The 21,887-nt window shown below is 34.3% G+C and overlaps 3 protein-coding genes across 8 annotated transcripts in view; all 3 read right to left on the bottom strand.

Annotated features, from left to right (window-relative positions):
- The window catches only part of LOC109852659 (metabotropic glutamate receptor 8-like), a 65,716-nt gene extending 59,373 nt beyond the window's left edge, over positions 1-6,343 (bottom strand). For both annotated transcript variants that reach the window (XM_020424023.1, XM_020424024.1), the window contains exon 1: positions 6,137-6,343. The gene's annotated coding sequence lies outside the window, so the exon portion shown is untranslated. The remainder of the gene's footprint in view (positions 1-6,136) is intronic.
- Positions 6,344-11,456: 5,113 nt separating this feature from the next.
- Positions 11,457-16,218, bottom strand: LOC109852636 (zinc finger protein 1-like). Of its 4 annotated transcripts, none has more exons than XM_020423973.1 (5): positions 15,816-16,215; positions 15,154-15,278; positions 14,408-14,536; positions 12,913-14,204; positions 11,457-12,790 (listed from the first exon to the last, which is right to left on the bottom strand). In XM_020423973.1, the coding sequence occupies exons 3-5, from the start codon at positions 14,516-14,518 to the stop codon at positions 12,310-12,312; spliced, it is 1,884 nt and encodes a 627-aa protein (XP_020279562.1). In that variant the 5' UTR covers positions 14,519-14,536; positions 15,154-15,278; positions 15,816-16,215; the 3' UTR covers positions 11,457-12,309. The 4 variants fall into 4 exon arrangements, with proteins under 4 accessions (XP_020279562.1, XP_020279561.1, XP_020279560.1 ...); XM_020423972.1 differs by lacking the exon at positions 15,154-15,278 and having other exon boundaries at positions 12,913-13,124; positions 13,221-14,204; XM_020423971.1 differs by lacking the exon at positions 15,154-15,278 and having other exon boundaries at positions 15,816-16,012; positions 16,098-16,214.
- Positions 16,219-16,939: 721 nt separating this feature from the next.
- On the bottom strand, positions 16,940-20,780 carry LOC109852638 (solute carrier family 25 member 35-like). Of its 2 annotated transcripts, none has more exons than XM_020423975.1 (5): positions 20,593-20,780; positions 19,539-19,920; positions 19,068-19,286; positions 18,495-18,609; positions 16,940-17,340 (listed from the first exon to the last, which is right to left on the bottom strand). In XM_020423975.1, exons 1-5 carry the CDS (start codon positions 20,625-20,627, stop codon positions 17,144-17,146), a joined length of 948 nt encoding a protein of 315 aa, XP_020279564.1. In that variant the 5' UTR covers positions 20,628-20,780; the 3' UTR covers positions 16,940-17,143. The 2 variants fall into 2 exon arrangements, with proteins under 2 accessions (XP_020279564.1, XP_020279565.1); XM_020423976.1 differs by lacking the exon at positions 20,593-20,780 and adding an exon at positions 20,258-20,427.
- Positions 20,781-21,887: the final 1,107 nt, after the last annotated feature.

Genomic DNA, 21,887 nt, shown 5'->3' with positions numbered 1-21,887 from the left:
AAATAATAAATCGTACAATATTATAATATACTGCATCATCTCAGTATTATTTATAACTTGATATTATAATGTTATAATACAAGTAAGAATTGCACGGAAAGCGAGAGATTTCAGATCCGACTCTTGGCCTGGAGATGTTTTTTTGCAATATAATAAGTTAGTTGGAAAGGAAAAATAGATATTCTCATATATACAAATCTAGCATTCTACGAATTCACAAATTGAAAAATTTCAATTCAAATAATCATGTGTAAAAACATTTACACTTCTCTAAAACAATATAAATATATATTCACATATATTTATTCCGCAAAACATCCAGCTATCACTACCGGTTAAATTTCATGGTTAGTTTTAAACCTGTATGAATCTTAATTCTTCGTTAATTTGTTACAAATAAGAATGTTAAAATACAAATAAGAATAACAATACTTTTAAACAGTAAATACAGCGCGAGAGCTACACACCCTGAAGTCTCAAACAAAATCTAACAGCTAATATTGTTCCTGAGCTCGAGCGTTTTACGTCTCGGCGCGAAGCCAGTTACGATGCAAGAGAATAGTAGTGGACACGACTGCCTGGAAGTGCAAACTCTCTTCAAGCCTGTTATATGTCACTGACAGTTACTACTGACAGTTACTTCCGCATTTGTATGCGCAAGTATAATGAGAGATTATTTATCACTTGTAATTGTGACCATACTTTTGTAATAGCTTTAGAGAATTAATCCTATCACATATGATAATCGTCTCTCAACCGTTGTGCAACTGTTGAGTTTTATGAACGTAACCAATTGTTACAACAATGATAGTTACAATAATGATTAGTTTTTACTTTTTTTTGTTACATATGTACAATGACACGAAATGATTTGAATCTAAGAATCAAAATTTATACTTACTACAACACTGTTGACATGCATCTGAAACATCGGTGTTTCATTTTTTATGACCAAATTATATATTTCTATATAGTTTTTAATTTTATCATCACGCTATGTTTTTTTTATAGTCTTTTTCTCTCTTGACTTGTGAAAATTTAATCGAAATGTTTTTGATTTTGACGATTACTTTTGTCTTCCGATAACTACACAACGTTATATTTGTTAAAAAGTTCTGAAAAGTTTTCTGAAGCACGTTTTTTTAATCTGGATAACGCGCGCGATGAGTTAGGAATTATTAACTCTTCGTAGTCAGACGTGAGTCTCTCAGAAATTGACTCACTCAGAAATTGCGCATCAGCGTTTCTAGAAAAAATTAGGTTTTTTAAACGCTTATCTTTAAAACTACTATAGATTTTTTAAATTTGTTTTTTATCAACGCACAAATGTTTAAACTTTCGATTAAAAAAAACAATTGAAAAATAATGAATTTTTCGCGGAGATATTTGATCTTAAAGTCGCGTGGGTCTCACATACCCTGACTGGCTCGTCATCATTTTTGAGGTTTGATCACGAAGAGTTAATGAAGTTCGGATAATCGGCGCCGTTCGTGAGTGGTACACTTATAGCGAACGCGGTCACACGGTCTACTAGATAAATATATTTCTAATAATAGTTTCTTCCTGGAAGAATATATATATATATATACGTTCGCATTAGACGGTGAGATGAAAAGACGGATATCGTGAGTTAATTATCTGGAATGTATACGATAGCGACGTTGCATTTGAGACGCAAATCACAAGCCGCGCGCCAGTCGCGGAATCAAGTAACGCAAAGTTAAACGAGCGTAAAACCGATTACGCGGGAGCATCTACGAATCGAGAAGAGAGGAGCGCGATGGCGAAAAAAGATACGTCACATGAATGCGCAGGTCATAACGGAATTCAATCATCTCATTCGATGTAGAAAAGTCCGGAGAATTTGATGGAGAATTTGCGGAAGGACACAAAGAACACGCCTCTCGTTCAATTTTTCCGTACGTTCCGATCACACGAAAATTAATCGGTCGAATAAATCTGCCGCTGTGATTTTTCTACATATATTATCGTGATTGTTGTTGGAGAAAGAACCGCATGTTCACGAAAAAAAAACTTATCATCTTTGTAATAAATACGAACTGTCTTGTTTAAAAAAATAAAAAAATCAGAATTGAAGATATCGTAACTTCATTGTTCTCGTGCGTGTAAATTTAACATTTAGGTAAAACTGTACGACCGTTTCAGCTACGCATGATATAAATACGAAATGAGATTTAAATAGCCACAGTTAAGCGCTAGATGGGAAAGTAACGGCTAATAAATTTAAACGCGCGCGCGATATTCTCCGAATTAATTTGTCGTATCATTTCAGCAAACTTTCATGATTTATGTTGATATTTATTAGCAACTAAATTTTCTGTCACAGATGTTATTACAGATATCTATTTTCTTTTGCATAATCACGTATAAAACGACAGTACGATAAACGATATCAGCGCGATGCAAGTATTGTGAGCGCAAGAGATTAAAAAATAAATAAATAAATAAATAAATAAATAAATAAATAAACTTGTTTTTATATCACAAAACGTGTTCCGGCTGAAGACTATCGACGCCTTTCGGCATCGACATCGCAGACAATAAAAAAGAACTCGGAAAATCGATATGACATTATTCCCGATGTGTTCAACGTCCATCTTTTGCACGTCTCGTATACTATTTCTCTCTCTTTCTTCCTTCTTCTCACTCTCTCTCTCTCTCTCTCTCTCCCCCTCTCTTTTGTTTCGCACTCTCTACACTCTCTCCATCTTTCTTCCTTTTATCTTTCATTCGTATTTCTGCCGTTGTGCCATTTTCTTTATCGCTCGGCCTTCGCCCTTCGGTAACTAACCCTCGTAGATACTAAATCCGATCCATAGAGATTGTGTCTTTCATTTCTTCGCACAAAGTCTCGATCACGTCCAATGACGATCCTGCTGTCCGGTAATTCAAGCTGAATTTCGCCGATTGTAAAATCCGATTCGGATATGATAGAAAGACACTATAGGTCCAGCGAGAGATAAAATCCGACACATTTCACGAAATAACCATGAAAATATATCACGGTGACGAATAATTACATAACATTCCATCCGCTTCGTTGTCGATTATTATTCGTCGGTCGCTGATAGAAACGAGAATATCATATTACCATGTTTGAAATAATTTTTGTCTCGAGAGTCTGTGCAATTTGCATACCTATACTTGCGACAAAGCGGAACTGTCGACAAAGACGTTCTCCGCGGATTAAACATCACAAAATGCATTTACAGGTGAGTGAACGTTGCAATAAACCTTTTCTCGTCGCGCGCGCGCGACGCGCATCATCTGCAAATAGGCCGCATGGTTACACGAAACGCATAACTTGTGTAGCTTGCACGTCCGGCCAAAATGGAACTACGGGTATATCGATTATGGCATTTCGTCTCAGGTTACTGGGAGACGTCTAACTAGCTCGCAGGTAAGCGAGCTGGTATGCATATGGCAAACTGGCCGCATTCCGATATCAAAGCTCTTTTATTCTGCTCGCACTTTTTGCAATACCCCCCTGTATATCGTTGTCATTATGTTATGTAGATCCAAAGCCGCTTATTTCACAAAGAGGCAGGAAAATAATGGCGAGGCTTACGCATAAATTGAAATTTCTAATGGAAATTTATACGAGAAAAGAGAGAGACAGAAAAAAGAGAGATTAACAAAATTAAATGTCGAGCGCAGGCGCTAAGCGATCGAAGACATAAGATGAAGTCCGAACAGTGTTGATCCGAGATTTTCCATCGAAAATCGAGTATCAATGAAGTATTCTTTAGTATTATGCTCCAAGAAAAAAAGATAACTTTCAGATCGGTACGTAAACCGTTGTTATTAAAGAAAACAACACGCTAATGCTATTTAAAATTTAAAAAATTACACTTGACAACATATCTAAATTTGCATGCGCGTATTTGCGTCAACTGCAGTCATCAGTTTTACGCAGAAAAAAAAATATGACCGTTCGAGCACACTGGTCTCGGCATGAAACGAAGAACATTGCATACAGAGAAACTGACTCGTACTGTACATGGTAGCGTCGAAAAATTAAAAACTTACCATTGTATTATTTTAGAAACAAACTCGATATTTTATCCGAACAGTGTTTTATACTTTCGCGTAATGTATTCGTAAACAATTAACAAGCAAGGAAAGAATTGTAATAATATTTTTCGCAGAAAGGTTTTAGTGTAACAATTCTCGACAATTGGCGACAATTGGCGATATTATACATTGCAGCATTCATTAATTTCCAATTTTTACTGGCGCATTTATCTGTCAATAGTCCAATAACTAAACCTATTATATTTATTATAATCCCTATTGCAAACGCGATTCGTGCTTGGGTCGTAATCTGCGCGACTCAATATAAAGGGATTAATTTAGAGGATTATTTTAATGCTAAAAATTAACACAAGAAATATTAGCCATTACGTCTCCGTCGCATTGTCGACTACATTATATTGTATTTATGTATCTTTGATAACACATACAGTTACGATATTCACTTTGATTACAAAGTTTATCTCGTAATTAGCAATAGTAATAATATAGGCGCACATATCCAAGGCAATTAAATTCAACATTCAGATTCTATGTTTTAGGATTGTTTATAAAATTCTCATTTTGTCTATAAAATTTTTGATGTAAGAGAAAACAGGAACGTGACGATGCAACAAATTGGCAATGCGATGTACATACGTGCAGAGAGCGATGACGGGCGTATAAATTTCACCAGTGGTACATACGTATTTCTGCTGCGGCAACGCAACCCGTACCCTTCGTTGCATTATTATCTGTCGCGTTACATTACATTATCGCGTAATGCTGAAACACACACGAAGCGACCAGCCATCGCGAAAAAGAAACACTTTCTGCGTATTTTTTCTCTTTCTGAGTTTTATTTCAAAAAGATATGTACATAATATACATATATATGTATACGATAAAGGTGCACGTCCGCGCGCGTGGCGTATGCGCTCTGCGAATTTATAAATATGAATCGTTATACTTGTTTCATACATTATCCAAACTAAATTTCAACGAATTCTGCACACATCTCGCGACGTGAATGAATTTACATAATATAACACACAACTGTGTGTTTTCATCGTACCGTTATTATCTTATGTAAGGAAGTGTGACGAGAAGAAATAGCGATCAATCGTATAGTGTGTCAATCAGTTTATTCTCACATTTTTATTTTGACGCAGAAAAATAACGCGGTCACGATATATAAATAAACATGTAGAAACATTTTAAAAAACTACGTACATGTATATTTTGCAATTGTTGTAGATATATCGCATAAGTAAATTTTTAATTGTTTCACCACTATCGCACGCGTACTGACTGCTCGTATAATATTATATTAAATCGATTAATAAATATCGTATTTTTTCGTTAAAAAAAAAAGTTTATTTCTGCGTAAAATAATACTTTATCACGAATTTTTTCCTCGATTTAAGTGAAAAATCTTTATTATCAGACAAATGTAAAACTTATCAATTACGCACTAGAAACTTGGAACTTGTTGGAAAAAATAAATTTGTTGAATCTTTGCGCAATAAAACTCTTATTTGTTAATACTTAAAAAAATCTCAATGTTATAGAAATGTAAACTTGCATTTGAAATTGATAAATACTTTTTACGAGATCATACATGTGTATGATGTCGTAGGTATCGCATATTTGTGACATAATCTTATAAATTTTCCTTTTAATCCACTTGAGTGTAAACCCTTCATTTTCCTCACCGCTGCTTCCTGGTACAATATGAGATCGCTGATCCGAAGGGAAGGCGAGCGGAATCGCAAAACGGGTATACTCTCACGGTGATCGCTAAGTGATTTAGTGGAGATTTAACTCGGTCTTCGACCTACCTTCGTTTCGGGTGCACGAGCAGTTTAACGATAGCTATTTCGAAGACCAACATTGGTCTGATCAAAATTCACTAGAATTACATCAGTTCTTACTTTCTGTCTAATTAAAATGTAATCTTGGCAAGAAGAAGACCGATTCATCAGACTCGCTTCCGTGTTATAAATTCTTTACCACACATCATGTTGTAAAAACCGAGAAAATTATATTATACATCCCTTTCTTTTTATCACGAAATTGCGCGACATATAGCAGCTCTACGCACCTCTAATATCCCTCTTTTCTCGTCTCTTCTATCTTGAATTCTGCGACTTGTCCAAATTGCTCGAATCACGATAACTTGGGTATAGAAATAAATAACAAGTGATACGAAAAGATTTTATACGATGTCCATCCGCGCAAAATTTTTAGAAGCACGGGAATGTCATTTCCGATAGATAAACTGTCCGAATAACGAGACCTACCGAGCAGGTCGCCGCGGAGCAGACTGATTGGGACGAGCGGTGCTGCCTCTTTTATAGAGAAAATGCCGGGGACGCAGAGGTATCGAGACGCAAGCGCTGGAAGCTGCGAGGCACCGAGGAGGCCCGGGAGAAATGGAGCCCGCATTTCGACAAGGGAGGTTTCTGCAGTTGTACGTTCCCAATTTACTTCTGCGAAAATTGATCGGCTTTTTACCGATGCGTCGAAACGTTATGTGAAATGTTATCAACATATGGTTGTTACTTATCAAATTAGAATCTATGTTCAAATAAAATACAAAAACCACAAAGCAAGAAGCATAATTAACTTTTTGCGGTCCGCATTAAGCTATTACGCTGACTGACCGACTACTAAATCTAAATAATTATTGTAACATAAATATTTAATTCTATTAATATTACAAAATCTTTTGATTCTTTGACATAGGTTCACGCATTATCAATAAACATAATAAATATCAAATTTTTAATTTAATTTTTATTTTTTATTCAAAAGTAGCAGTTTAGAACATGAGCAAGTGTACAGTCGATAGACACTAAAGTGGTGATGCCATTACGTGGCAGGAAATAGAGTAATTTACAACTAATTTATATATAAATTCATATATTATTTATAACTATTATTTATAACGTTACATATATATATATATACATATATATACACACACAAGGTGTCTGACGACAGAAACCGACAAAGCGTGAAGTAGATTGGATTAATCAGAATTGAACAGAGAATCAGTTGGATTAATCAGATTAAATAGAAAAGTTATTTATCATTTGCAAAATTCGTAATAGTTATTGAGATATTAATCAATGAATGTGAGCGAATATTGACAAATTAGCAATAGTTTAAAAGTAAAAATATTTTGCACATACGTTCAGCAGTTGATTCTTACTAACCTTAGTATTTTTCTTATAATATATAATTGAATAAAAAATCTATTACAGATATTGCTTTAGTTGTAGCTTGTGCATACTCATATAAAAAAATTTGTTTATTTGTTTGTCTCAGATTTCTATGTGAGGTAGAATCTTTTCCGTTAGGGAGTATTTTTTGCAGGTCCTATACTTTACCATTAGCAATAAATTTAATTAATAGCATGAGAGAACAAACTATATCTTCAATATTACAAACTTCAATAAAAATTGAAAAAAAAATTTATCTCAATAGCGTCAATACTTTTATTACTTTTCCTACAACTTTTATTTTTATACTTACGGTTTTTATTACTTTTTTTTTACAATAAATTCGTGAAAAAGTTTTCGTTCACTTTTTCGACTCTCGACAAGGTAGAATATCCTCTTAAAAAATAAGTATACTATATATTATATTCATGTGTACGTGTATGTAGGTACAAAACATATAGAAACATAAATCGTTTGCATTACGGAGTTCGCACTTGTTTGTTTTTGGCTGTTCATTATAAAGTACACGTGCAAATGACGTAAGTCAAAACTCGAGCAAAATGAACTTTGGCTTTCTTCTTACCAAACTTACACAGTAAACGATTAAGAACTTATTTCACCCTCTCCTTTTTATCATCTGAATTCATCTCCGCTATCGCTGGATCTGATGTCTTCAACGTTCAAAATTACTTTACCACTTATAATCTTTAACTTTGCAACATCGTTTTTTCTTTTCAAACAAACTGGGGATTAATAAAAGGCAGTGATAAGAAATTTAAATTAAAATACGTATCAAAGATAAAATAGTTTTACAAAATACATATATATAAAAAAAGATTTTGATATATAATATAATATATAATATAATAAATTAAAACTCTTAAAATTGTACATGTAAGATAAAATCCGATTTTCACAGTTTTTCTAAGTTTCTGTTTACTTAGAACAGCAATGGAAATATATTTCATTATTTAATTGAATAATTTCCATACTTTTTTTTATAATTGCATTTTTCTCTACATACAATACTTACATGAAAGAATATTCTATACAAACTTCTACTGAATGTTCATCAGACGTCACATGACGTTGCGGACATCTATTAGACATGTACAACAACTATATAAACATAACATCCATTAGATGTTATGTTTATACAGTTATATTGGTATCTCTGTTAAACTACTCACGAGGAAAATAACGTCTATTAGACATCCACGCAACATCCATAACTTCATACGACATCTATCTCCGTAGTGAGTGACGAATAGATATTCATATTACATCAACTATATTACAATGTAATATTCACATCAAATCCATGGACATTCATTAGATGTACATTATAGATGTATAACAAATGTACATATTTTCGGAGGACTTATAAATTTCCAAAATACTTATAAATTATTAGAACTAACATTCGAAAATGTTTTTTGGGTTTAGTGTCACAACCGCGTTAGTATCATTTTAATACCGACGTTTCGTGAACATTTCAGTTCACTTCATCAAAGTTTCAAGAGCAGCCTGATACCTTTGAAACAGCCTGGTGCTCTTGAAAGTACCCTGATGAAGTGAACTGAAATGTTCACGAAACGTCGTTATAAAACTGACACTAACGCGGTTCAAATCCGAAAAACATTTTCAAATGTTAACACACCGCGAAAGCATTAAATATCGAATTATTAGGACTGTATACATCGCATTTTATTTTTATGCGATGTTTAAATATTTATATGGGTTTTTTAGAGTGATTAATTTTTCAATCATTCTTTTTTCATACAAGTCAATGATATATTTAAAAAATCTTTTGAAACATGCTATTAAAAAATATATATATATATAATTTCGTCCTATCAATGTTGTTAAAAATCTATAATATACGTCGATCAGTTAACTATATAAAAAAAAATTGTTACACGTTTCGAGTTACTATAAAAATAAAGAAAAACAATTTAAATAAATAAAAACATTCAGATAAAATTTAATTTTTTACACTCTAACACAATAGAATGAATAGAAAAAAAGAAGATATTATTGCAGACTTTTTTGCAATCTATTATATGTGGTACATGTAAATTTCTTTAATCAGTTTATACAGCACTTGAGTAGTCTGTGCACGATCTGTAAGGATGTTCGGGGAGACACTATTAGCGCTAGTTAGCTACTGGCTGTTCAAGATGCTCTCTAGTAGTATTAACAAGCGCAATCGTGACGTCATTAATGATAGCCCATAGAACAGAACACTCCAGTAGACATTCACCAAACATCCATAATAGAGATTGGAAAGATCGAATGAACGCATTATCGCTAATTACATACTATCAACATACAAACGCTCGTCGCTTTTTTCTCCATCCAATTTCCATGAAAAAACTAATTATTAATTAATTAATTTATTATTATTTATTTTGATTAAAAAGCAAATTCCTCCCGTTATATCGTCTAACAAACGCGGATGCACGCTCACATTCGTGAATCTTTATAAATTAAAAACTAACTAATTATTGCGAAATTCGCAAAATGATACTTTTTAATTGGATACAACCCGCTCTACCTGCTCACGAAAGATGATACAATTAGTACCGGGAACCCCGTGTGTGTATCTGTGAACAAATCCAACGTAGTTTTAACTTTTATGAAAATTTATATTTTTTTTTTTCAATGTGCGGCACATACATCTTATATTGATTAACATGTCTGAAATAGATTCAAAAACACCAATCTACACGCGTTAATAGTTTCAAGTAAACGGCGCAAAATTTACCTGAAGTCGATTTAAATTTCTTTCCAGTTTTACATTACAATCATGTTTAAATTACGCACTCATAACTAATAAAATTGGGCGTTATATAAGCGTTATATAACAGCGCAAGTACAAAGTTATTAAGAGTGAAACACAAATTCGAAAGAGACAAAATAAATTGTACGATTTTCTATATTTTTCTACCGACTTAGTGTACTTTTAAGCACCAGTAATGACACGAATGCTCTGCATTCTTATACATAGTTATTACTAGATAGCATACAAAGAAAAAATATGTCTTGTGCATATGAAAAACAACTCAGATTCAGCAGTATAAAACAGTCTATCAAAAGTTAAAACTACGGTACGATTGTCCATATATATTATTATATATTTATATAATATATAATAAATATACAAATATATATTATTATATATTTGTATTTTGTCCATATATATATATATATGTATATGTATAAATGTACACTTCAAATATATTTCAATTGTTCTTGACTCTTATTTGCCATATTATTGCTATCATTAAGATAGCTATCGCGTAGAATCGATTTCTTGCCAACTCTTCCACATTTAAACCACGTATTAAGCAAAAGGCTTTGTAAGCGCTTGTGAGATTATTAAATGTTTGACCGTCCCAAAGTTGAAATAATTACAAATTATAAATGACACTTTTTACATGTGTTACATGTGTAAACTCATTGAAAAAGACACATTTTAAACTCTGTCACACTACCCTGATAGTCACCTGTCTGTGTTTTTGCTGTCATGTTGCCAAAAACAAAACGCTTGAGTTTTCAGCAAATTTAGAACAAGCTGAGTCAGGCATTTTTGTCTTTGGTTTGACACGTATTCAACATATGTTGTCGAAAACTTGCTGTGTATTTGCTGTCAACGGTTTATCACTAACATAAAGAGCAACAGGACAACAAGTTGCCAACAACACGTGTCATAAATTTCAGTAAAAATACAATATGTCGAAAACGGATAAATATACATATTTAATTGCACATCGTTTTGTGAAAGAGGAATTAATAACTCGAGATTTTACTCGAATTAATCTTTGAAGACCTGATTCAGTTCGCCGATTAACTGATTAACTCGATGAAAAGTACCGGATAATTGGAGAAAAAAATCTTAAGATAATAGAGGTGGGATTTGAACTCGAGATCTTCATATTTGCAATCCCTGCACTCAGTCCGCGAGACCACTTGTTCCTTACTAAAATATAATTATTTTTGTCTACTTATTCTAAAAGACGGTCATTCGTTTTCGACATTTAATAGGTTACAAGATAGAATAAATATATGTCAACAGTTTTTACCAACCATACGACAGAAGTACAGACATCGGTGTCTTGTTTTGTTACCGTCATGTTGCTCTTATCTTCCCGAAAACGAATGACAAAGCAAAGAGTTTTCTATGAATAAAAGTCATTTTGTTGACAACGTAATGAGCAATAGTTGCTCTTCGTTTGCTCTGAATCTGCTGACACAAAATGTCTCAAATTTGCCTTTGTGTTGTTGATTACGTATGACTATGCATCATGTTTTCAGCAAATACACAGCAACTAGTTGAAAACTTCAGCTCAGCATTAAGTTACATCATTTTGCAAAACATGCTTGGCTATCGGGGTATATTTAGAAAATTGATAAGAAACTAGAATGTGGTAGATTACCATCATACAAATACTATAAAAAAAATTTAGAATTAATAACCGTCTAATTGTCGAAATAAAGCCGCGGAAACATTGTAATATTTTTTGACAAGGCGTAGTTAAACAGACAAACAACGTCGCCTCTCGACAACGTACTTAGATCTCTCTCTACACATTTGTTTTTAATTTTCCTATCATACTCAAAATTGTTTTAAAATGTTTTTTTAGTATCTGTATTGAAATTGAAAAGTCATTTTAGTAGTTTTGTTTGACTAAACAAATTGACAGACGTGGTTAGACACACGCGACGTTGTCAGATTGCCGTTTGATGGAAAGCGTAAACAATCGCTACTAAAAGTTTACCACACTAGCAAAAAGAAGTAAAATTGTTTAAAAAGGTTTTGAGCATAATAAAACTACTTGTTTATTTCTGCACTAATGACATGTGAAAATAGTCTGAAATATTTGTATATATGAATAGAGTTCTGAGAATTTTTTTGTAGCGTAAAAGTTAAACTTTTGGATGAAACTTGTGTGCGTGTGTGTTGCGCGATAACTATCTTAAAAGAACAAATTTTACACAGCTTATTCTAATTTAATCTAAAGCTCAGTAGAATTATTCTATTTAAATATTACACATTACTGTATAAAATTGAATTATTAGAATGAAGATTAAATAGAGCATTCTCATTTTCCTTTTCTGATTCAACTTGACGTGATTCGATTATCTGTGTAAAATTCTGTTGTGTTAAAAATAGTTCTTCTATATATACAGTTTCTCTATTCGCATCTTCTATTACACTGACATTTTCTTCCTGTAACTCTTCCTTTAATTCCTTCAGATTATTTGGCTTTGGTTTAGTTTTACATTTCTTTGGACCGCATCTTGTCCTGTGTTTATTCTCGTGCACCCGCATATGTCGTCGCAGATCATATTTACCGATAAATTTCATGTCACAACACTCACATTGCAGTGGTTTGCCTATGTGATAATATATATGCCTTCTCAGTGCTGCACTGACCGTGAACGCCTTTCCACACATATTACACACATAGGGTTTTTCACCTGTATGTAATAAAATATGATCCTTCAATGTGGAGAGTTGATTGAATCTGCAACACAATTGTTCTTAATTGTATGAAAACAATATTTTGTTGTATTTAAAGTATAGTTTGATATAATTTTTTTAATTTTCATGATAACATATATAAGTAAGAATGTTCGAATTACAAACCGTTTACCACAAATTTCACATGTATAGTTCCGCGGATTAACATGTAATTTGATGTGATTCAATAGATTGCCTTTTTGCGAGAAACATTTTTTGCAGTGTTCGCAACTAAACGGTTTCTCGCCAGTGTGAACGCGCATATGCGTTTCCAGTGTTCGATTATTAAGAAAGCGTTTCTCGCAATGCTTACATGGATACTTAGGTATGTAAAGACCCTGTGGATCCAAATGAGTAGTAAGATGTCGCTTGTAATGGGCTTTGTAATTAAATACACGCGAGCATTGACTGCAGGTAAAAGGTGCATTGCCTACATGTGACACTGCATGGGAGTCCAGTTCCGGCTTGGTCTTGAAGCGCTGACCGCACTTTTGACAACGATACCGAGGAAGATCGTGGCACACCATATGTCTTTTCAAGTATCGCTTTCTGGAATATGCTTTTTCGCACATAAAACAGGAATATGGACACGCTCCAGTGTGCGTTTTCACATGCGTTCGCAGCTCACGAAAGCTGTCGCAATCTTTTTCGCATAATATACAGAAAAACGGACCTCTTCTGGGAACATGATTATGGACAATGTGCAATAATACATTAGATAGTTCTTCGTAGCTTTCCATACATAACGTACACTGGTACTCTGTTACGTTCTCGTGCTTTATCTCCTTTATTCGCGTGACTACATCATTTACACTACCTAATATATTATCTTCGGTGCCAATCAAATAATCGGAATCAGAATCACTACTGTCGTTTGCATTCCCAGATTGTTCAATATCGCAATCAATGTGCTTTGTCTTTTCATTTTGTTTCAAATAAAAACATTTAGTATTTTCCTCTCTGCCTACACTAGATTTTATCGGACTCGCTGTGTCACTTTTTTGTTCATTCTTTGTTTTTACTATTGAGTCAAATATGTCACTGTTGTTCTTCATTTCGCTTTGCTGAAAATGAGGTACTGGTGAACTTGGTACGTACATTATTGCGATATCTTGTGATCCGAGTAATTTGGAAATTTCTGCGGGTATTTCATTTTTTACAAATTGTACATCTATTTTGCCTTCCCTAATTTTCTCCACAAAATCATAAATATTTTCTAACTGCAGGTTACTCTTGTTTTTATCATCAAACACCTGATATATAACAAAGTCATCCAGTTGGTTGTTTTCTGTTTCTTTTACTGTTGTTTTGCCTGTATGATTATCTGAGGAAATACGAGCATTGGATCCATCAATGCTCAATTCAAAAACTTTATTTATTTTTATGTTTTCTTCATCGTCTTTTTTATTTAAGTTTTTCTGTAAAAAAAAATATCAACTTGAGGAAAGGAAATGAGAATAACATGTCAATTTCAAATTTTATTGATATAGAAGAAATTTATCTTTATATTTGTGGATAAGCTACAAATTACTTCTTATGACTGTCTTTGTCAGAATATATCTTTCATATCTAAATAGTTAATATCAAGTTAGTGTAGTTTAGTTTCTATCAATATTCTTACTTGATTTTGAAGCATCATTCGAAGTGTCTTGTCCGATTCTTGCACTTGTAGTTTGAAGTTATAAAACATATTAGTATAGTTTATACACTCAGAGCAGAGCATATTGGGCATTCCGTCAAATTTGTCAATCTGTCAACAAGATTTTACCAATAACATGTGTGCTTGTAAGCATTTTAAAACTTTCTTCAATATTTTTATGATATACAAATATAATTCAGTTTACAGAGTGGTCTATATATCCACATATATTTAATCTTGCAACTATGCAATCAATCATCCTGATCTCAAACTTATTAGATCAAGTTTAGCTTTTAAATCTATGCTAGGACTAACATTTCTCTATCTCTTCTGGAAAAAATATATATAGAAATAACTTAAAAATTTTAGATAAATTCTTTTACTTCAAATTTCAAAAACTTGTAATTTTTTAAGTTTTGCAAAAAATTTTTATACATAAAGTGCTTATTTTTTATAAATTTATTTAAAAAGTTTGAGATCAGAAACTAATTAAGGTAACTACACAATTAAAACTGATTGTGTAATTCTCAAAGTATTAAGCTGCTAAGATTCACACAGATCATTTTCCATGTATTCAAGTACAGATATCTTTTCATCATTATATTCTTTGTGCTCTAAAATAAGTTTCAGTCGCTTTTTTCATTTTGTCATAAGTCATTTAAACTAAAACTAGAAGTTAAATAACAGAGCTTATTTTATTATATAAAATTCTTATTTTTTGTACATACATATATTTCTTAATGGAAATGATTAGTTGCATATTCATTTTCAGTAATTTTTGCTTTGCCAGTAAAAGTGGAAAAGTTATTGATTTTCAATGTCTTCAACTCTGTACTTGGATTTTCTGCACTTGCTAATGTAAAATAAGATTCTATAAAGGTTAAGTGTTCGCACATTTGTAATTGTTTAAATAGGCTTCCTCAATTTTAATCTTGATTTAAAAAAAAATTATGCTTATTTGACGCATTTTTGTGTGAAACAAACAAATCCGATCAGAAAACCTTGAATTCCATGTTATTAAACGTTAAAGTGTTGTCTTTGAAGGTTAGAAAAACTGTCAATTTGACAGAACGTAGTAATATGAGCACGTTCACTAGTCACGCGAGCTTCTATATCAAAACTTCTGTGTAGTATTTTCAGACTCCTTGATTACTTTTTTCATTCACCCAAATTTTACTATTCTTGTCTCTCCGTACACTCATCTAAACATTTCAAGTTTATCGAAGTTTATCTTGTGTTTACTCAATACATGTTTTTTTGTCAGATTCGTTTATTTCACGCAAAAACGTGTCAAATGAACATAACTTTATCGAGATTGAGAAAACTAATCTGAACAATATTTCATTTTTTTTCGTATAGTCTCAGAAAATATTCTATAAGGTCGAATCACCTCGATGGATGTGAGTTCCGTCAGTTTAAGCGACACATCAATTTCAGTCAGATTTTCATCATACATAGGCGTCATATTCTCGTCTTGTTTCATACAAGCACGGCAAATATTTGTGTAAGAGACAATTGCCGAATTCATAATTGTTCGCAATCCAACAAATCGAAACAATCGAAGTACAGTTGAAACACCGACAATGTCTGTAACAATCTCGTAATTTACACAAATACTTATTGGCAAAGAGAAAAACCTGAGAGCCGACGATGTATGTATGTATTTTCTTACGACAATCTAGACCGTTGCTCTTAGCATCATATCACAGCACGTACACAGTGCAGCTGTTAACGTAACTTTAATGGCTGCATTCCGATTAAGAAGCACGATAATACCTCGCGCCAAGTTCACGCTCAACGAAGTGGCGCTCGAACTGTGCGAGCAGACCGTGCCTATCATGGGCTGCGTTCCATTTCATATGCGCGCATTTATCTATAGTACACGTGACATATAGTATAGATAAATGCGCGTATATGCGTGAAACGGAACGCAGCTATGGTTTAATAAAATAAGGTGTAACATTAGGTCTGTTCTTTTTACCTGAACTGGCCGCACTAGTTCATCTTTTTCACTCCACATTGGAAGAAGAAAGATACTCTGAACTAGTGTAGCCAGTTTTGCGCTAATTGTAAGTCCAGTTTTATTGTGTGTAAAATGTTTTATTGACGTTTTAATGTGTTGCACAATTTTCCTCCCACTACAACGTTTAACACGAAAATTTGCACTGTAAAAACTTTTTACAGCACATGGTCTCATTCATGCCATGGCTCTGCACCATCGCGATGTTGTACGTTGTATTTTATGGCATCGATATCGGCCCAATACCGTTTTTCATTGACTCCGAATTATTTGACGTTGGTCTCAGACCTGCTGCCATGTCATTAGGTAGCGTGTTCAATTGGAGCGGAAACTTCTTGGTTGGTGTGATGTTTTCTTCGTTACAGGCAGCAATCGGTCCGTACGTTCTCTTAGTTTCTTTATAGACACTACTTGCTCGAGACCCGAGGTCACAGCAAGTCGCACATAGCGGCACTCATTTTCTATCACAGTTTATATCAAGGAATCACTGCCAATATATAACGTCAATTTATTCCGAATACAGATCTGCAACGCGTATTTTTGTTGTTCAAAAAACGTATTGAAAAATCTTAAAAGATTCTCGTTTGATCGCTACGTGTGTGTGTGTGTGTGTGTGTGGTGTGGGTAGTGTATGTATGTTTATTTAGAATAAACATAGGATTTTATACAAAAAATTTTAAATTAACGTTAATTTATGTTTAAAGCTGTCTAATTCTATCGTAAAGTTGATCTAGTTTCTCGTAAAACACTAAACACAGAACTGTATGTGGTGCTATCCTTAACCAGGTTGGGAAGGTTCCTTTGTACAGTCCGGTTAGACCTTCTGTGCGAAATATTTTAATAAGCGCGTCCCCGATTCCTCCGTACAAGGCACCTTTTCCGACTGCATCTGTTTCTGTATTTGCGTAACACATTCGAAAAGAAAAATATTTAAAAACGATGATATATGAATAAGATAAATATGCGTTATGCGCGTATATTTACTTGATAAAATTTACGATGCTATTTTAAGAAATCTATTAATGAGTATGCGTGTTACATCAATTTCTCAACGTTTAACGTCCTCTAATTAAATACTTTACATTATACCGCAAAAGCTTGTCACCGAGTCTTTTGACTTGAGATGTATATTTATAGTCAGTATTAGAGTCGTATTTATAATCACGCGCATATACTGCATTATATTTATAGTCTCCATATACTAAGTTAATACAATACAGTAGAGAACCTCGGTAACTCGAATCGTAAGGGAAAGGATATAAAATTCGAATTGTAGAGGTTTCGTTTTATCGAAGTTTTCGAGTAAACAGAGGTTGAGCAAACGAAAATTTGACTTATAGATTCCTGTATGGGTTTATGTTCTTCGACCGCTAGAGGCTCAGAAAATAAAAAATAAAAATTCGACTTAACAGAGACAATGTAGATATATTTATTACAAATAAAGAAATTGTATGCGGAGTAACGCGACGCGGTCACACAATTGAGCAAAACAGCGAAACGCAGAAGTGCGCATCTTGCTAAGTGCACAAGTTGTCACTTATTTTTTTATTGTGTTACGGATTTATCGCTTCGAGTTATAGAAGGTGCAGTAACAGAACTTTGACTTACGGAAATACACTTCGAGTTGTAGAGATCAAAAGTATATTCGAGTTACAGAAGTAATTTATTACATAGGTCTCTCAAAAAAAATTCGAGTTGAAGGAAGTTTATGTTTCAATTTGCAGAGTTTTTGACACTGAAATGGAAGGGAACAAGCAAAAATTTTGCCTTACAGAGGTTTTTGAGTTAAAAAGGTTCGAGATAGCGAGGTTCTGCTGTATTATCGCCTAGACAAACGCACATCGCAAATTGCGTGATGCAAAAGAGAATTTTATAGTATTACCGTATATGAAATTGCAATATACAATAACATTTATATCAAACTCTCTTTAACTTGCACTTTAATTATAGAAAATGTTGACATAGAGCGTTAAGCATCGTGGTCTTTCCAATAAGTGCATGCCGACAGCACTTTTAGACGAGTTTATACTCACGGCGCGATATACTTACGTTGATTGTACAATCGCGTTGCCAGAACGTCAAACGGCTGCATGGCGATGGCTACGCAACTGCCTCCAATTGCAGAAGCCAAGAAGGTCAACAGTATTGGACGGTCTGGAAATATCTAAGACAAATTATGAACGCTCCGTCGTACTGTGTTTAACTATTTTTGCACTCGGAAATTTATATTCCGAAAGAACTCGCTGAATGCGAAACAAACTCTACGCGCTCCAGCGCTGGTATTCGATTAGGTTGCCAGAAACATATTGTTTGTTATCATCGTTTTGTAACATTAATTTAAAATGTGCTCGCACACTTCTGACGTGACCAAATACAGCGTTAATAAAATCACATAGTTACTTGCAATGTGACAACCGAGTGCAAAGAGTTAAACTTGCACCGAAATATTCTCGATTCTTAATGAAACCTTTAATGTTAATAAGCTTTTGATCTTCAATATCATTATACGTGTTTAAAAATTACTGAAACTTTTTATAGAAAGCTGAAGACACCAACATTAGAGAAAGCAAAATGTTTTGGATAAAAAAGTAAGCGCATATAAAAATATTAAATACAACTTACATTCAGTGAGTGCAACCAATCTAAGGCTAATCCGAAAGTAGTCAGCTGCGTTGACGAGCCGACGAATAAGCGCGGCAAACCCGCATGCCACCCCCGATATAGAGCCGCAATACCGCCCTCTTTCCAGAGAGACTTGTAAGCATCCCACGATCCCGCATACTCGTGCTGATAACCAACAGCGATAGATTTCGCGGATTGCGCTTGTATCTGCGTCTTGACCTGGGACAATTACGTCGTCATTCATCACATGCAAAACGTTACGCATGTTACAATATTCTTATTAAATAAATTAATAAATTTTAATAAATTTTTAGGCAGATATATTTACGTACGCGTATGTTCTGTCTTTATTAAAAAATCAATTTTTAGCCAAAGATATATTGATACATATTTATTAACATTTTTGCAAAAGTGTGTTCTTTTACTGGCTGAAGAGATCTGAAAGAATATCCGAACAGTAGAAATAATTACCAAATATAGTGGACTGCCGAGCGCGGCGCCAACGCAGCCGGCCGTGCCGGATACCAATATCGTCCGCAGAATATCGGTATTACCTTGTTCATTGACAATCAACTCATACCTCTGCGCGGACTTGTATGCGCCTAAGCGAATGCCGTTGAGCACAACTTGAAAGCCTAAGGCGGGGATCAGTCCGGCCTGCAGAGCGAGGATGCCTTCGTGTTTGGCTATCAGATAACCGGCGTGCAGAGTGTTCTTGTATATCTTTTTGTACGTTCCCCGCGCCTCCAATTCACCTTGCAGTTGCAGTCGTACTTTCACTACGTCCACAGGGTTCGTGAAGAAGCCGGCGCCTGCCGCCGCCAGTGCACCGATCGCAAATTCCACACCCATCCTAAGATAAATACAAACGGTTTAGCAAACAGTTCACACAGAACACGTATTGCTATAAATATATTTCGTTGTCAATTCTGCAAACTAAATTCTCCTACAAATTCTTTTTAATTCACTCGCACTAATCGACGTGTGACTACTTCAAATCTAGCGATCTACTTTCACGTTATCGTGAACTTATTTCAATTCGGTTGTTGAGTTTTTACACGAAAATGTCGATAAAGAATCATTATACTTGTTGTGCAAGTTCCTTTTACGTGAAATATCTATCCGAGTGTCTTCTCAAATTTCTAAATCTATCAAAGGCCGCTCGAAATTAAAAATAAGATGCTTTGTACTATCTGAATTTGTTCTTTCAAAACTCGAAGAATTCTTCATCTTCAATCCGTTTGTAATTCAAAAATTTTCGCGCTCTCGACACTGTTCGGGAAACATGAGCTCCAAAATCGATGAAAGAAACGCCGAACTCTTGAATATTCGATAAATCTCGTGTGTGCTCTACGTTGCTGCAAATGACTTTCTAGCTGGCTGATATTATTATGTAATATGTAGAGCCGGCTGGTGTGGATCACATGTCACCGATTTAAATCGGGCAGAATGATCGAATCAAGAATGCTGAAACCGTACACATGCGACAAGTAGGTATGCAAATGTAAAGAGAAAATACGCTTACGTTTTTTTAACAATTGCGTCTGATGTCACATTCATCTCTCAGAAAAATAAAAGAATCTTCTTGTTTCCGACGAATAAATAATAACACAAGTTTCCATCAGATGCGCAACGCCGAACGACGTGTGTCGTTCTGCACTTGTACTGAAGTGGCGCTGAACTAGCAGCGCTGATTGTTAAACTCCATCGGAGTTTGCATCATCAATATAATACTGTGATTACTATTGCCAGAGAGAAGCCTGAGGCTGGATCCTCATGCAGACACCGGCGCTTTGACACCGAACGTTGATTGGTGAAAAGCAGGTGGTGAGGGTAAATTAGAGCTGCCATTTACCCTCACCATCCGCTTTTCACCAGTCAACGCTCGGTGTCAAAGCGCCGGTGTCTGCATGAGGATTCAGCCTGAGAGCGGCCAGGTCCATAAGGCCTGTTCTACAATACAGTCGTAAGCTATAAGTCGTAAGAAATTGACCAATCACAGATAAATCATAGAAGAATAATCGATTGTGATTGGTCAATTTCTTACGACTTACGACTGTATTGTAGAACAGGCCTAAAGCCCGTTCTACATTGATCGCAAGCGCAAACGCAAGGAACAGATCTCGTAGAATTGACCAATCACGCTGGTCAATTGACTGATTTGATCAATACGATTAGTCAATTCTACGAGATCTGTTCCTTGCGTTTGCGCTTGCGATCAATGTAGAACAGGCTCTAGCTTAACCGCCCCGTAAATTAGCGCATGTCCACGGGTGGTGCACATTGGAACTACGCAGCCATGTCCACGAGCGACTTGTCGGTGCATACCACGAAGTAAGAGTAAGGAAATCGAGCTTGATAGCGCGCGAATGGAAAAAGTGGTCCCGATTTTTACGGTTCATTGAGAGGGAATCCGCTCAAGAGAATAGGTTTTTACGGTTGGACTCCATTTGCAAAACTGTGCATGTACACAACTAATGCATGTACACGTTTAGTATATGTAACAAGATAGATTACATACAAAACTGTTTTTAAAAATTTTAAGATCAGCCAACGGTCAATATAGTTCGTTTACATATAATTATTATTTTAAATGTCAAATTAAGATTTTGTGCATAATTATTGTAACAAAACAATGTAACAAAAATTATATCATGTATTACATTTTTATTAAATATATTATTTTTTTATTTTGACAATAATTTGTTTGTTTAATCGATATTATTTAATCTTGATATAACTTATAACTCATTTAAGTAGTACATACTTGATCCAATACAAAACATATGGTAACGCTAACTCTATATGTGTGAAGGCATT

Source organism: Pseudomyrmex gracilis, unplaced genomic scaffold (assembly GCF_002006095.1).
Source record: "Pseudomyrmex gracilis isolate BER0280 unplaced genomic scaffold, ASM200609v1 scaffold_32, whole genome shotgun sequence".
NCBI classification, from domain to species: domain Eukaryota; kingdom Metazoa; phylum Arthropoda; class Insecta; order Hymenoptera; family Formicidae; genus Pseudomyrmex; species Pseudomyrmex gracilis.
The sequence above is the reverse complement of the archived record's forward strand: the minus strand, read 5'-3'. Positions and strand labels throughout refer to the sequence as shown.